The sequence below is a fragment of the Narcine bancroftii genome, chromosome 11, assembly GCF_036971445.1.
Source record: "Narcine bancroftii isolate sNarBan1 chromosome 11, sNarBan1.hap1, whole genome shotgun sequence".
NCBI lineage: Eukaryota > Metazoa > Chordata > Chondrichthyes > Torpediniformes > Narcinidae > Narcine > Narcine bancroftii.
Window position 1 is genome coordinate 17566759 of NC_091479.1, and position 16216 is coordinate 17582974.

The window sequence follows — 16216 nt, forward strand, 5'->3', positions numbered from 1 at the left end:
CCCGGTACGTATTCATGGGTTCAAAGCCTGTTACCGTTATTTATGTCTAAATTAAAAATTAAAATAAAACCATGAATACGCCTGGGATGGTCTGATCTCGGAAGCTAAGCAGGCTCAGGCCTGGTCAGTACTTGGAGGGGAGACCGTACCACCAAGGAACACCAGGTGCTGTAGGTTTCTGTGTGGGGCCTGGACAAAGTGGCGACTCTCTGTCTGCCTTATAGCAGACAAAAGTCAAAGAATTTCATGCATGTTACATTCTAAATGTAGTGTCACATGACAGTCAGGGAAGCTGCTGTGGAGGCTATTTGACAGGAAGAGTTTTAAATGGACAGAGTCAGTATTGATAATTCTAGTTCAATTAAAATTAAATTCTGAGATACAGTACGGTAACAAGCCTGGGCTGTCCAATCACATCTAATTAACCTACAGCCCCCGTACGTTTTGAAGGGTGGGAGGAAACCAGAGCACCCAGAGGAGACCCACGCAGGCATGGGGAGAACGTACAAATGCCTTCACTAAGCTCTACGCTAACCGTGCCCCCTACTTGGCATATCAGTCAGGGGATCATTTGGCGTTGGGCAGCCATCGTTTCGAAAAAGGGCTAACTCCTCTAAATCGGAGTGTGCGGGGCACACAAAGTGAGATGAGGAGAGGGACTGTGTGCTCTCTCCACTTGCTGTCAGCGTTGACATCAGCTGAGTGACGAATACGAGAGGCACAGCAGCAGCCTGCATCAAGGCAATGGTCATGTACTATTTATGGCTTGCCACTCCTGTCACCTCCGTGTTTGGTAATGAGAGGGAGAGAAAGAAACAGACGCAGAGGGAGAGAAGAAGCACTACTAGAGAGATACAGAGGTCAGATGATACAATAAACATGAGGCCAAGGAGATAGTGCAAGAGAATCTCTGGCTTCTTCCAACTCCACATTATCCTTCTCCAAATCTCTGAGCTCTTTTGGAATACTGTTATTATTATTACCAAGGAACGGTGTTAAAATTATTACCAACTTCAATTAAGGCTGCTATTGAATTTGACAGGAAACTGTTGGTCATTTGTTTGAGTTGGCTGAAGGTTTTGAAATAATTTTTTTTTAAATTGGTGCAAGTCAGGGAGATGGTACAAAATATGCAGAATTTGTGGTCCTTAAGGGTTAAAACGAAAGTGATCCAGCAGTAAGACTGTGCAAATGGCTATTTTAAACAAGGCTTTCCTAGTGCATGTGATCTTTCTCCACGAAGACGTGGTCTGAGTGCATTTTTTGCTTCTGTTTTTAATTCAATAGCTCTTTTTTACTATGCTGGGCATGGCTACGAATGCGCAGGCCGGAATTACATGGTGCCTGTCAATGCTCCAAATCCATACAAGCCAGAGAACTGCATCAATGTCCAGAAAATCCTGTGCAGGATGCAAGAGAAGAACACAGCCCTCAATGTTCTCCTGCTGGATATGTGCAGGAAATGGTATGGCTGCAGTTCCACTTTTTCTCTCTCTGATAATTACCTGAAAAATTTGCATTCATTATAATGTAAAACTGAGCATGGTGTTAAACAGGGAAGTCTGCAGACGCCAGGATTGTAGCACACAATACACAGAAATGCTGGGAGAAAATAAGCAGGTCACACAGCATCTGTAGGAAGTAAAGGGTAAACAAAAAGCAGGCAGGCGCCTGAGTAAAAAAGGTTCGGGGAGAGCGGGGGGGGGGGTGGGGAGGAGGGGGAGGTGGAGAGGAAGGGGGGAGGAGAGGAGGATGGAAAGGGAGGAGGTGGGAGGGGGAAGAGGAGAGGAAATGGGAAGGGGAGAAGAAGAAGAGGAGGTGGGAGGGGAGAGGAGCGGGGAAGGGGGATTAGGAGAGATAGTGGGAAGGACAGGAGGTGGGAGGGGTTGAGGAGAGGAGGTGGGAGGGAAGGGGAGGTGGGAGAGGGTGGAGGAGAGGAGGTGGGAGGGGGAGGAGGAGGGAAAGGGAGGAAGAGGTGGGAAGGGGAGAAGGAGGTGGGAGGAGGAGAGGAGGTGAGAGGGGAAGGAGAGGTGGGAAGGGGAGAAGAAGAGGAGGTAGGAGGAGGAGAGGAGATGGGAGGGGAGGAGGAAAAGAGTAGAGGAGAAGGGGCAGGGGAGGAGCTCAGGCTAACAGGTAAGAGGTCACTGTTCCCTCGAAGCTGCATTTTGCAACCAGTGCACAAAGGAAATTAATACAGTAATTAATAATTATACTTATTGAAAATAATCTTTTAGCTAACTAGTTGGTTGGTTAAACAAGTAATTATTTCATTCTTGTATTATATTAACGTACACAAATAGTTTAATTAGCTACGAGAGATAAGCTGTGCCAAAATGATCTTGAAGCAATTTTAAGTTTACAATTGCACAAGCATTCAGTGCACACAGAATGATGTCACAGGAGAAAAATTTGCACAACATAAGAGTTTTGCACATACTGACAACTACAAATGAGAGGGAACATTGCAAGGGGTCATTGGTGGATATCGGTTGGAGGACAACAGAGTAAAAAGCTGAGAAGTGATGGGGGAATGGAGCGGGAAAGGGATGGAGAGCTGGACGAAAGCCTGCCTGCTTTTTGCCTGTACCTTGACGAAGGGCTCAGGTCCAAAGCATTGGTTCACAAGATCACAAGATGTAGAAGTGGAAGCTCCACCATTTTAATCATGAGCTGATCCATCCTGCTCAGCCCCTTTCCCTGGCCTTTTCCCTATAATCCTTGGTGCCCTGACTAATCAAGTACCTGTCAATCTCTGCCTTAAATACACCCAATGATCTCCCTTCCACAGCCGCCTGTGGCAACAAGTTCCTCAGACTCACGACCCTCTGACTAGAGAATTTTTTCCTCATCTCTGTTTTAAATTGATGCCCTTTTATCCTAAAGTTGTGCCCTCTTGTCCTAGACTCCCCAACCATGGGAAACATCCTTGCCACATCTCCTCTGTCCAGTCCTTTCAGCATTCAAAATATCCCCCCCCCCCCGTCCTTCTCTACTTTAATGAGTACAGACCAAGAGCCGAGAAACATTCCTCATATGCTGACCTTTTCATTCCTGGTATCATTCTAGTAAGTCTTCTCTGAACCCTCTCCAACACCAGCACATCCTTTCTCAAATAAGCCACCCAAAACTGTATACATTACTCCAAGTGAGGTCTCACTAGTCCTTTATAGAGTCTCAACATTCATCCCTGACTGTATTTTAAAGATTTCAGTTATCTCAATGAATCCCTGCATTTATTTTCCAGGTATAATCAGGACTGCCTTCCCTCAGATCTACAGCCACTTGCCCCCACTGGGAATATCGTTTATGGATATGCAACGTGAGTATTCTCTGAGGGTTTCCTTTGGGACGTGAACTCAATAGACAATAGACAATAGGAGCTGGAGTAGGCCATTTGGCCCGTCGGGCCAGCACCGCCATTTTAGATCATGGCTGATCATTACCATCAGTACCCCTTTCCAGCCTTATCCTCATCTCTTCTTTCCCTCTCTGACTCTTTTTCATTTTCCACGGGCATCCCAGTTCATTGGCAATGCAGTGCCCTGGGACCGGAAGCTCTTTGTGCCATTTCCATTCCACTGGGCCACCCTTAACTGGGACACTATTTGCTTTTCCACTGAACACAACTCATCCCCGAGGATCTACCTTCAACTGGAAGGGGGTGACTTTCTGCTATCCCTTTTCCACTGGTTTTATCGGTATGCCGGCATCAGCATACCGCTATGAGTAGCGGTAGAAGCGGTTAATCGCCGGTGTGAAACGACGGCATCTGATGCCGGCATTCCCAGTTAATTCCTGGGACAGGGTGTCAATGGAAAAGGGGCGTCCGACTCTCTGTTTGCTCTACCGTATATACTATTGAATAGGACGAGCTTGGATTTTCCACCTTATGTGCTGGTTTTGAGTAACACCCTTGGTATAAGATGACCCCCAAACTTGGCCCTATACCGCTGACCAGTGGATGCTGTTAAAAGCAAATCACAATATTTTAATAATAATTACAGAGTAAAATGTTTCCTGAGTGGTGAGGATCCTTGATAATTGCTGGTGCTCTCCAATGGCAACCATTTCATATCGATGTATTCAATGGTGGGGAGAAAATGCCTGCGATGTACTGAGCTGAGTTTGCAGGATTTTCCACTCAAAGGTATTGGTGCCCCCAGACCAAGCTGTGATTCAGCCAATCAGTACAGAGAGTGACATGGAATTGTAGAAAGCCACTGAAACTTTAGAGCCTGTTTAGAGCCTGGCATGTTCATGGTAATAAATTCTGATTCTGTGTTCCCTTGACGCTGACTTTTTTGACCAGATCTGTTGCTTCCACCATCATCCCCTCACCTGCCAGACTTCAAAGTTTTGAAATTCATTCCCTAAATCTGTCTGCCTCTCTTTCCTCCTTTTTAAAACCTGACCCACGTTTCTCCCAAGAAGGCCGGGCCTGGGAGAGAGGATAGATCAAGGCCTAACACAGTGTTACTACTGTAACCATCAGTCCCCCTCGTTCTCAACACTTGCATTGGGTATGTCAGTGGTTCTCAACCTTTCTTTTTCCACTCACATCCCACTTTAAGTATTCCCTATGCCATCAGTGCTCTGTGATTAGTAAGAGATTGCTTAAGGTGGAAAGAAAAAGTTTGAAAACCACTGTTGTAATCGTCCCTCATTGACTCGTTATGTGCACGGTTTCAGAACTCCAAAGGAAATGGGTCAATGACAATTTTTCTCAAGCCAAATATTTCAGTTAAAATCGGGTCTAGAGCAGCGACTGTCAACCTTCCCTTCCCACTCACATCCCACCTTAAGTAATCCCTAACTAATCACAGAGCACCGATGGCATAGGAATTTCTTAAAGTGGGATGTGAGTGGAAAGAAAAAGGTTGAGAACCACTGGGGTATCTGTTGTGTTTGGAAAGTATCAGGTTCGGTGGGTTCACAGAGAGATGAAGTTGGACACAGGTGTTACAATCACATGTAACTTTAATTAACACACAGGAGACAAACAGGGGAAAACATCAAACGATACTTGATTACTCAACTACTAAACAATTATATAGACATTCACGTCAGACCAGGTTGGAGTCCAATACCAGTGGCCGCCTGTCTCCTACACACTCCCACATGTGTACACATTTCATAAACAGGACTTTCAAACACACTCCCGATTCCCTGTACCACTCTTTAAGCATTGATATATCGCAGCACCTTGGCTCAATTAAGTGTAGTGCACACCTTACCCATGACTGATGTCCACAGTAGTGACCTGGCGTGGAGCGCTGTCTGAGACTTAGACAACGAGGCAGAGAGAGAGAGAGAAATGTGGTATGCGTCGATGTTTTATACTGTTCCGAGCTGGGCGTTTGACCAATGGTAACACTGAGACGTTTACATATGATGTTATTGCACTGCAGCGTTGCGCTTTGGAGTGGGGCTTGAACACAATATCTTGGGTGGATGGTTGGTTATGGAGTGGACAGTTAGCTCAGCTGGTCAGAGCATGGTGCTGACAACGCCAAGGTCGTGGGTTCAATCCCCACACTGTCCAAATGTGTTGTCAGGAAGCCTCCCCTTCAGAACGGAGGGATCTTGTGCTATGGAGTCGCTTGATTGACCTTTCTAGGTTCCTTTCGCCCTTGACCAGGGAGCGGAGCGCCAGCAATTGGGTTTGAATGATGTCTCTCAGGAGCTTGCACATTCTCCCCGTGTGTGTCTGTCTGTGTGTGTTTCCTCTGGGTGCTCCGGTTTCCTCCCACTGTTCAAATCATACAGGGATTGTAGGTCGATTGGGAATGGGTTCGTGGGCAGAAAGGGCTGTCTGTATATCGCAAGGCAAAAGAGCTGGTACTCATTAATAACTTGGACAAGGTTCCAAAGTAACACCTGTAGACAGGATTGGCCAATCGGAATTGCTGATTGTCAACAGTGACTAATGCACATCCAAGCAAACTTTCATCGAAAATTAAAAAAAAGTGTCAAATCAGTAATCAAATATACTCAAAACTCAAATGAACTGCAGATGCTGGCACCCTGAAATAAAGCCAGACCTTGGCAGGTCAAGCAGCATCTGTAGAAAGAAAAAAAAAACTACATTTCAGGTTTGAGTTACAGGGAAAAGGTTGGGCAGACTGGGGCTTTTTTCTCTGGAGCGTAGAAGATTGAGAGGGGACTTGATAGAGGTGTTTAAGATTTTAAAAGGGACAGACAGAGTAAATGTGGATAGGCTTTTTCAATTAAGAGTGGGGGAGATTCAAACGAGAGGGCATGGTTTAAGGGGGAAAATTATAAGGGGAACATGAGGGGAAATTTCTTTACGCAGAGGGTGGTGGGGATCTGGAATGAGCTTCCGACAGACGTGGTCGAGGCGGGATCGTTGGTTACATTTAAGGAAAGACTAGATCGTTACATGGATAGGAGGGGACTAGAGGGGTATGGACTGGGCGCTGGTCAGTGGGACTAGGAGGGTGGGGATTTGTTACGGCATGGACTAGTAGGGCCGAACTGGCCTGTTCTGTGCTGTAAGTGGTTATATGGTTCTTGACAAAGGGTCTTTCACTTAAAATGTTGGCAGCTTCTCTCTCTCCATGGATGCTGCCTTATCGGTGCTTCCAGTGATTCTAGTAGGTTAAATAAAATATGCTCACTCACTCTGCCTTTTGTTTTTTACGGTTTTGTCAACACAGCAAACGTTTCAGTCCCAATAACATTGATGTGCATTCTTTTCAAATGCCAAGGTCAGGAGTCCATCTATGAAGTCTGTCTGGCTGGTGCCTAATTATAACAATAGTTGGCCTCCAGTGGTTTGCGGCTAATATATTGGAGTAAAATCCCTGTTATCCAGAATTCAAGCAAAAAAAATAAGAGGAAATAAATAAGTTTTAAAAATTAAAATAAATAAAAAGGTAAATATAAGTTTAAAGTTATAAAAGCCACACGCAACCCCCTTGGTGAAGATGGGTGAAACAGTCAGCCAGTGGAATGCCTCGATCGTGCCCCGCTCACAGCAGCAGTTTGAATAAAGTTCTGTTTGAATAATGACGCCGCTCGCAGCTGGGGCGACTCTCCCAAAGTGTTTCTCTATCCTTGCCTTGTTTTCTTTTGTACTACAGTGGTAATTCTACCCACCCGCAATAAAAAGGATCTCAGGGTTGTATGTAATGTCATGAACGTACTCTAACAATAAATCCGACTACAATACTGATTCTTTTCAAATCACTTTACACTTCGCACTGTCTTTTGGCTTTTAAACCGTTTATTCTTCATGCTGATGTATGAGTTAAGCATTGAAAGAGTGAGTCTCAAGCAACTGTGCATCTACCAATCCCTGTGGGTGCTGGTTACTGGGGGTTTTTTTTAACTATATATTCCACAACGAGAAGTAGTCTTCGGGAGCTAAGAAGAGAGGAAAAAAAAGTGGAAGAAGGTACCAGAGCAAACTGAAAGCATTGGGAAAATGTTCATTCGTTTAACCTGAACTGTAATTTCAGATGCGAAGATGCAAAGGCATATGAGATACAGGATGGTGAATACAGCTCAGGAATCTTTATGAAGTATCTAAAGAAACATATTCTCAAGAAAGAGAAAGTCACCCAGATTTTAGAGAATGTTTCTGAAGGTAAGTCACGTCCTTTAAAGTAAATACTCTTTATTCATAATGTGCTGCTTATCTATGAGCTGCGGTTGTTGGAAGCCAACTGTTTCTATCCAACAGTATTTCCCCCAGAGGTTCTTCAGTATCTAGACCAACCTTTTAATTTAGACATACAGTATGGTAACAGGGAATTTCAGCTCACGAGTACATACCAGGGGGTGTAGGTTAATTGGGCCACATGGACTCAAGGGCCGAAATGGCCTGTTACCATGCTATGTGTCTAAATTAAAAGGATGGCCACCCCTGAACCAGACTAAAGCCAGACAAATCACCTGGTCCTGATGATATGCATCCAAGGGTTCTGAAGGAAATGGCAGAAGTTATAGTTGATGCATTGGTGGTCATAGACCAAAATTCCTTGGATTCTGGGCAGGTCCCGGCAGACTGGAAGACAGCAAATGTCACGCCACTTTTTAAAAAGGGATGTAGGCAGGTCCCAGCAGACTGGAAGACAGCAAATGTCACGCCACTTTTTAAGAAGGGATGTAGGCAGAAGACTGGAAATTATCGGCCAATTAGCTTGACGTCTGTAGTTGGAAAAATGCTTGAAGCCGTCATTTAAGATGAAATAGTGAAACTTTTGGAACGTAAGGGTTCAATCAGGCAGACGCAGCGTGGTTTTAGAAAGGGAAGATCTTGTTTGACAAACTTGTTAGGATTCTTTGAGGATATAATGGGTGCGGTGGATAGAGGGGAACAGGTTGATGTTGTATATTTGGATTTCCAGAAAGCGTTTGATAAGGTGCCGCACAAGAGACTTCTCAGTAAGTTACAGGAAAGTGGAGTCCGGGGAAGTCTATTGGCCTGGATTGAAAATTGGTTGTCCGACAGGAGGCAGAGAGTCGGGATATATGGGAGTTTTTCAGGTTGGCAGAGAGTGGTAAATGGGGTGCTGCAGGGGTCAGTGTTAGGCCCACAACTGTTCATCATTTACCTTGATGACTTGGAGGAGAGAACAAAATGTGGTGTAGCCAAGTTTGCGGATGACACCAAATTGAGTGGAAGAGCAAATTATAATGAGGATGTGGAGAGTCTGCAGAGGGATAGAGTTAAGCTGGATGAGTGGGCAAAGGTCTGGCAGATGGAGTACAATGTTAGTCAGTGTGAGGTTATCCACTTTGGCAAGAAAAATAAAAGAGCTGAATATTATTTAAAGGGTGAAAAACTACAGCATGCTGTTGTGCAGAGGGACTTGGGAGGGCTTGTGCATGAATCGCAAAAAGTTAGGTTGCAGGTGCAGCAGGTTATTAAGAAGGCAAATGGAATGTTGGCCTTCATCGCGAGAGGAATTGAATTCAGGAGTAGGGAGGTAATGTTGCAACTGTACAAGGTACTGGTGAGACCGCACCTGGAGTACTGTGTCCAGTTCTGGTCTCCATATTGGAGGAAGGATATACTGGCTTTGGAAACTAAAACGAGAGGACACAGTCTCAAGATTCGGGGGAGTAGATTTAGGACAGAGATGAGAAAAAAAGTTTTTCCCAGAGAGTAGTGAATGTTTGGAATTCTCTCACCAGGGAAGTGGTTGAGGCGGCCTCATTAAACATATTTAAAATTCGGTTAGATAAATTTTTACATGATAGAGGAATTAGGGGATATGGGGAGAAGGCAGGTAAGTGGAGTTAGGTCATAAATTAGATCAGCCATGATCATATTGAATGGCGGAGCAGGCTCGATGGGCCATTTTTGGCCTACTCCTGTTCCGACTTCCTATGTTCCCATTAAGGAGATCAAAGGTGGAGATCTTCACTGATGTTTCCATCGAATTTAGTTCTTTTCATAGTTCCTCTGAAAAATGTGCTGGGTCCCCACCCACATGCAGCAAGATCAAGGCCACACTCAGGCTGAAGCTGAAAAGTGGCAAAGTGATGTTGAAATCCAACAAGGGAAGGGGATTAAAGTTCTCCAGCAAAGGACAGCCTTGACACTGAAAGATTAAACTGCTGCCCCTGAATCCCAACTAGGCCACAAATCTTTTCAAAAGGTTTGCTTTCTGAAAAATAATTGCAGATTGTCATAGACAGTTTCAAGTTGAGCACAAAGGTAATTTCAGATTTGCTGTATCACGGAGGAAATTGGAGAAACATTAAATTAACTCTTATTGAATTTAGCATGTTTAATCACATAATGACGCTGACACATTGCGTCGGTTCAACTGACCTAAAAATGTTTTGCGGCTGATTTTCGTTTGTACTCAGCATCTGATGCCTCTCATGTCAGTTGGCCGGCACTGATGGATTAGTTACTCTGATACCGCTTTTCCAGTCACAATGTCCCGGTGAAACCTTTCACCGTGTTTGTCACTGACTGCACCGAGATCAGAAGTCCAAGAGCGAATGCATAAAATTAATTTTCAATGGTCAAGGGACCTACACCGGCTGCAGGCTGCTGGTGTGTGGCTCCTGGGAACCAAGTATCTTAACCAGGACTCGAGAAGGTGCTGAGGGCAAGAAGGGCCTTGGGCGCTGAAGGTTTGGAGGTTTGGACCTAGATCTCGGGTAGCCAGTGGATGACAGATGAGTCTGTACAGCTGCAGAGGTTACGGGAACACTGGAGATGAATCTGTCTCTGAATGGACTCTCTTTCTCTTATTGTTAGGGATGACTCTTTATTTGCCTTACATTGACAAATGTTGAAGTATATCATGAACGTTACATTTTTGTGATTTATTACGTGACATAAAAGGAACCTTGACTTTGAACCGACCACTTAAGTATTATATCTCTAAGAGAAGATGAACGCATTGGTATTCTGCAATGAATGGAAAGTCCATGGTCTTCTTTCCTGTTTTATGGGAGGTGAGGGCAGAGAGGACAGGCAAGTGGGGGTTTCAGAGAACAGTGCACAATAGAGAATCCGTTTTGTCATCCTGGGTGATCCTGGAATAGGCCACAGTTTTTTCTTTCTTCTTTGGCTTGGCTTCACGGATGAAGATTTATGGAGGGGTATGTCCACGTCTGCTGCAGGCTCGTTGGTAACTGACAAGTCCAATGCGGGACAGGCAGGCACGGTTGCAGTGGTTGCAAGGGAAAATTGGTTGGTTGGGGTTGGGTTTTTCCAAGGGTGGCCACAGTTTAGACAGAGGGCTTCATGAACCAGTAAAATTCCCTGGTGTCCAGCACCTAAGGGGACCACGAATGGCAGAAATGTATATCTTCTGGTTGCTTGAGACTCAACATTAAGTATAAACAGTTTAAAAAAAACAAAAGACAGTGCAAATTGTAATTTGAAAAAAATCATTATAGTCCTCAATTATGTAAAGTTCACTTTAATCAGGTAATTCCTGTAACATAACAAAATTTAAATTTGAACCCCGGTCACTGGCACTGTAACAGCGCTGCACTGACCACTACATTAACTGTGCCGCCATCATAATTAACCCTCCCTCCCTCTTCCCCCCCACCCCAGTTTACAGATAAAGCCTTACTAATATACTTAATACTAATCAAGACAAAGATTCTTACTGAAGGATAGGGAGACACTTTGGGAGATGCCATTTTATTCATCCACAACTTTATTTCAACAGCTGGTGTGGGCAGGGCACAGCTGGGGCGCTCCTCTGGTAGAATGTTTGCTCCCATCTTCACCACGGGGTTGCTTTCACAATTGTAAACTTTTTACATTTTTATTTTTTATTTAATTTTTTTAAATATGTATTTCCTCAATTTTGTTTTTGCCGGTTGCTTGAATTCTGGATACCGGGGATTTTACTGCACACACAAAGAGGAATTATTGGGGTGTGGTTTTTTTTTTAAAAAAAGGTTATGTCCCCTAGTTCTGGTCACCCCCAACAACGGAAACAACTTACCTCTTTTCTTTGGCTTTGCGGATGAAGATTTATGGAGGGGGTAAATGTCCACGTCAGCTGCAGGCTCGTTTGTGGCTGACAAGTCCGATGCAGGACAGGCAGACACGGTTGCAGGGGAAAATTGGTTGGTTGGGGTTGGGTTTTTCCTCCTTTGTCTCCACAACTTACCTACTCCTGTTATAAATAGACAACTTACTAATAAAAACAGAGCAGTAGTGAAACCCAGCCATGGCAGGAGGCAGTAAAGAACAGCCTTAGAATTTCAGCTGTCAACACAGTGACCGAGTTGCCAGGTGGCAAAACAGAGGACCTGAGAAAGTACCATCAGTGATGTCCATTGTTCGTGAGGTTTGTACAGGTTTTGCTTCGCCCTTCCCCTAGGATGCTGCTTCTTAACCCAAAGCATAAATGGGGAACTATCACAGGTGTGTCGTAAGATTATCACAGATAATTTTGACATGCTAATTGTTTGGACTAATAAAACTGACAAAGGATTAATGTGGGGAATGTTTTTCTTAGAACAGTACTCTATCCTTCTTCGGAACATCAGATTATGTACAAATAGATTTAAGGGTTCATTGGTATCTAGAATTCAAACCTGAAGACATTGACACTGCACATGCAATTGTTGATTTTCAGTGATTAAAACTCCTGGCTGATAGGTACATCAACTTATGAAAGGAAACTTGGACTGCTGTGCACAAGACATAATTTTGTGAAGGGTTTGGTATGTATCCATTCTGCAGTCAAAGGAACGCCATGGCATCCTGAGTATTCAATGAGAGTGAAACACCTTTTTGAGAAATTGGTGGACAGAATCATGTCATGAAACATGAAAATCTGTAGTAAATATACAAAAGTGCTGGAAGAACTCAGCAGGGTCCCACCGCGTTCATAGGAGGCAGACATATATAACCAGCATTTCGGGCTTGAGCACTTGGTCAAGGTGAACGGAGTAGCCTGAATCATGCGGTTTAAACCATGTCACTCTGAACCCCGATCCCCGGGGATGAGTGTGTTCAATGGAAAAGCAATTAGTGTCCCAGTTAAGGGTGGCCCAGGGGAAACGGCACAAAGGGCTGCTCATCCCAGGACGCTGCACAGCCAATTAACTGGAATGCCAGTGAAAAAGGGCCTCTTAAGTTGCTGTGACATCCTAACGTCAGTTTCAGATTTATTGTCAGAGTACATACATGATCCCACATTTAACCCTGAGGTTCTTTTTCCTGCGGGCCAAGCAGAATGACCATCTATTAGCTGTACAAAAAAAATGTACAAAACATACACGTACTCAAATAAAGAAATGTAAACAACTGTGCAATAGAGAGAGGGAAAAAAAGTGCATAAGAGTCCTTAAATGAGTCCCCGATTGAGTTTGTTGTTGAGTCTGATGGTGGAGGAAAAGCAGCTGTTCCTTAACCTGGCGGTGCGAGTCTTGTGGCACCGAGACCTCTTTCCTGATGGCAGCAGTGAGAACAGAGCAAGTGCTGGGTGGTGTGGATCCTTGATGATTGCTGCTGCCCTCCGACGGCAGCGTTCCCTGTAGATGCTCTCTATAGTAGGGAGGGTTTTCCCTGTGATGTCCTGGGCTGTGTCCACTACCTTGCAGAGGGCTTTACGCTCAGGGGTAATGGTGTCCCCATACCAGTCCGTGATGCAGCCGGTCAGCACACTTTCCACTAGACATCTGTAGAAATTTTCCAGGATTTCTGATGTCATACCAAACCTCCGCAAACTCCTGAGGAAGTAGAGGCACTGACGTGCTTTCTTCATGAACGCTATAAGCCACACTATTGTTTGGACAAATGATGGGCCAAATGGCAAGAGTGTAAAAGCAAAGCATTGCAAAAGCAAGCACATTTGAATAGTCCTCTAGGAAAATGTTTTAAACAAATATTTACATCACCGAGGATATTACACCAGCAAACTCCACATATAGGTCAACAATTAAGATCATTTTGACCAAGAAATTTGAACTCTGGTTAAATTTTCAAGTGAGATTTTTCATAATGTTACATAAATCAGCTAAAAAGCTGATTCGTTGCTGAACTCCTTTGTTTGCGGTTTTCAGTACAATGGTGGTATTAAAAAGGGATCTTTCATGCGATCACCATCAAGGGTCCCCCATACCTTATCTCTTGATTGAAAATCTGATTTTTTTTTAAACATCCTGTGATGAAGAAATAGGAGCAGTTGGCCATTTGGCCCATCGAGCCTGCACCACCATTCAATCGCTGATCTGATTATAGGCTTTTCTCCACCTACCTGTCTTTCCCCCATATCCCTTAATCCCTCTACTATGCAAAAATCTATCCAATCTTGTTTTAAGTATATTTACTGAGGTCACCTCTATTGCTTGAATGGGCAGCAAATTCCACAGATTCACCATCCTCTGGGAAAAGCAGTTCCTCCTTATCTCCATCCTAAATCTACTCCCCCGAATCTTGAGGCTATGTCCCCTAGTTCTGGTCACCCCCACCAACAGAAACAACTTACCTACTACTATCTTATCTATGCCCTTCATAATTTTATATGCTTCTATAAGATCCCCTCTCATTCTTCTAAATTCTAGCAAGTATAGTCCCAGATGACTCAATCTTTTCCTGTATGCTAACCTGGTCATCTCTGGAATCAACCTGCCCATTGGGGCAGTTGCTGGGGAGTCATCCAATTGAGAGTCTAAGCTACAACAGAGGACACTCAGTCCTCGTGATCCACTGATCTGTGGTTCTCAGACGCAGGAACTCATAGTTGGCCCCAGGCCCATTTCAAATGTTTTAAAATAACACTGAACAATGAAAATTTTGCTTCCTGAACACTTTGGGGTCTACTTTATGGATTTTAAGTTGCTGGCCATGAAAATCACTTTAAAGTATTCCTATCACATACCGTTTTTTAGATATACCGAATATGCCATATTATAGAATTTATAGAACGTCACTATAATTTCCACCTAAATTTTGGTTTTGAGCAATACCCTTTGTATAAGATGACCCCCAAATCTGGAACTTACCGTTGCCCAGTGGATGCTGTTAAAAGCAAATCACAATATTTTAATAACAAATGATCATTAAAGATTTACATTTTATTTGGATATTTTAAAATAAACCATTGACAGATCCTGAAATGGGCCGTTTAAAGCCTGTACAGAGAGTACTGAGAGCAGTCAGACTGGGCGGATGGACCCCGTGGAGGAGTGCTGAGACTTCGCTGATAACTAACGGTGCATGCGCAAGATTGCGTCAGAGCTGGCAGGAAGATGGCAGCTGCGTTAAGACTTGGTCAACAAGGTTTGGATTTTAGACCTGGTTGAAAGGACAACCCTGATTTTAAGGTGATTTTTTTTTTACGTTTCGAGGGTCGTCCAATATGATGGTAACCAATTTTTATGATTTTCTGTCATATTTTAAGTCTACTTCAAGCAAACAAAACCATAAAGTGCAATACGTCATTGAAAATTAATTTTCGAGGAGTCACGTGATGGAGTAGTGGCCAGTCGGGAAAACCAGCCCTCTCCAGTAATAGGAAAAAGCAAAGTATAACAAAAATAAAATACAAGAGAAGATAAAGATACAGAGAAGAGAAAAAAGATGGCTTCCAAGAAGGAGAAAGTAAGAACAACTGGAAAAAAAGTAGAAAAGTCACCAGAGAAGAAAGAAGAAGGCCTTACCTGCACGAAGGAACAAAGCGCTGTGGTGACAAGGAGTGCCCGACAGTCAAGGTCTGTGCCTGCCCTGCAGAGTTGCGACTCACCAGCCAGTGGACTACAAAAATGATTCTCGGAACCAAACAAAAGTGCGCAGTACACAATCAAAGGAGAAAGAGGACACTGGTGGGAGGGGGAAGAGGAGCGGGCTATCAAAGTGCAAACAGCTGAGGGATGCCCGACACCAGAGCTGGAGAACAGGGAAGACAGCAGAAGAGGGAGCGATGAAACAGATGTGGGAGATAGAGGGATGACCGACAAGACCAATGTCAGGAAGCACAACAGATGAGCAGCCCAAGAGGGGAGGACCAGCAACAAGAGGCCCAGCAAGAAGAGGCCCGACAAAGAGACACAAGCAGCTCATCAGAGAAAACAGAAAAGACAGACACAAAGAAGAGAAGAAGAAGACACAAACACAGGTACCGACACAGAAGAAGAGGAAGACCACCAAGATCTTCAGAGAAATAGAAGATAAAACTAATGGACAGAGAAAACGTAAAACTGATGAACAGAACATAGATAAAGTCTTTTTTGAAGAACAAATGAGATCACTAAAAGAATGGTTGTTATTAGAATTTAGTGCAATTAAAAGGAAAATGAAAAGAACAGAAGATAAAATGCAAAGGTTAGAACTGGTCATGACAGAAATTGGGAAAAGAGTAGAGAATGTGGAAGAGCGGGAAAGGGCTATAGAAATGGAAGTGAATGACTTAAGAGAAAAATTGGAAGAAAGTGACAAAAAAATTAAACATAAGAATTGTTATCTCAGAAAATTGATATGTTGGAAAATTATAGTAGGCGAAACAACAAAAAATAGTGGGCCTGAAGGAGGGTGAAGAAGGCACAGACCTGAAGGAATTTATAAAGGGATGGATCCCGCAGGTCCTGGGAACGACAGAAATGCAGGAAGAAATGGAAATAGAAAGGGCACACAGAGCACGAGCTCCCAAACCACAGGCACATCAAAAACCAAGATCCATCTTAGTAAAAATTTTGAGATACACAACAAGAGAAAATATACTGGAATGGGCAAGGAATAAAGTTAGAGAAGGTAATA

At 43.8% G+C, this 16216-nt stretch overlaps 1 protein-coding gene and 1 non-coding gene across 3 annotated transcripts in view; both read left to right on the forward strand.

Moving 5' to 3' along the window:
- malt3 (MALT paracaspase 3) overlaps window positions 1-16216 on the forward strand; it is a 135453-nt gene that overhangs the window by 84438 nt on the left and 34799 nt on the right. For both annotated transcript variants that reach the window (XM_069902737.1, XM_069902738.1), the window contains 3 exons: window positions 1288-1465; window positions 3245-3319; window positions 7482-7609. In XM_069902737.1, the coding sequence (XP_069758838.1) occupies window positions 1288-1465; window positions 3245-3319; window positions 7482-7609 (381 nt within the window). The remainder of the gene's footprint in view (window positions 1-1287; window positions 1466-3244; window positions 3320-7481; window positions 7610-16216) is intronic.
- trnav-gac (transfer RNA valine (anticodon GAC)) lies at window positions 5469-5542 on the forward strand. The gene has a single exon. It is a non-coding gene; the product is annotated as a tRNA-Val (tRNA).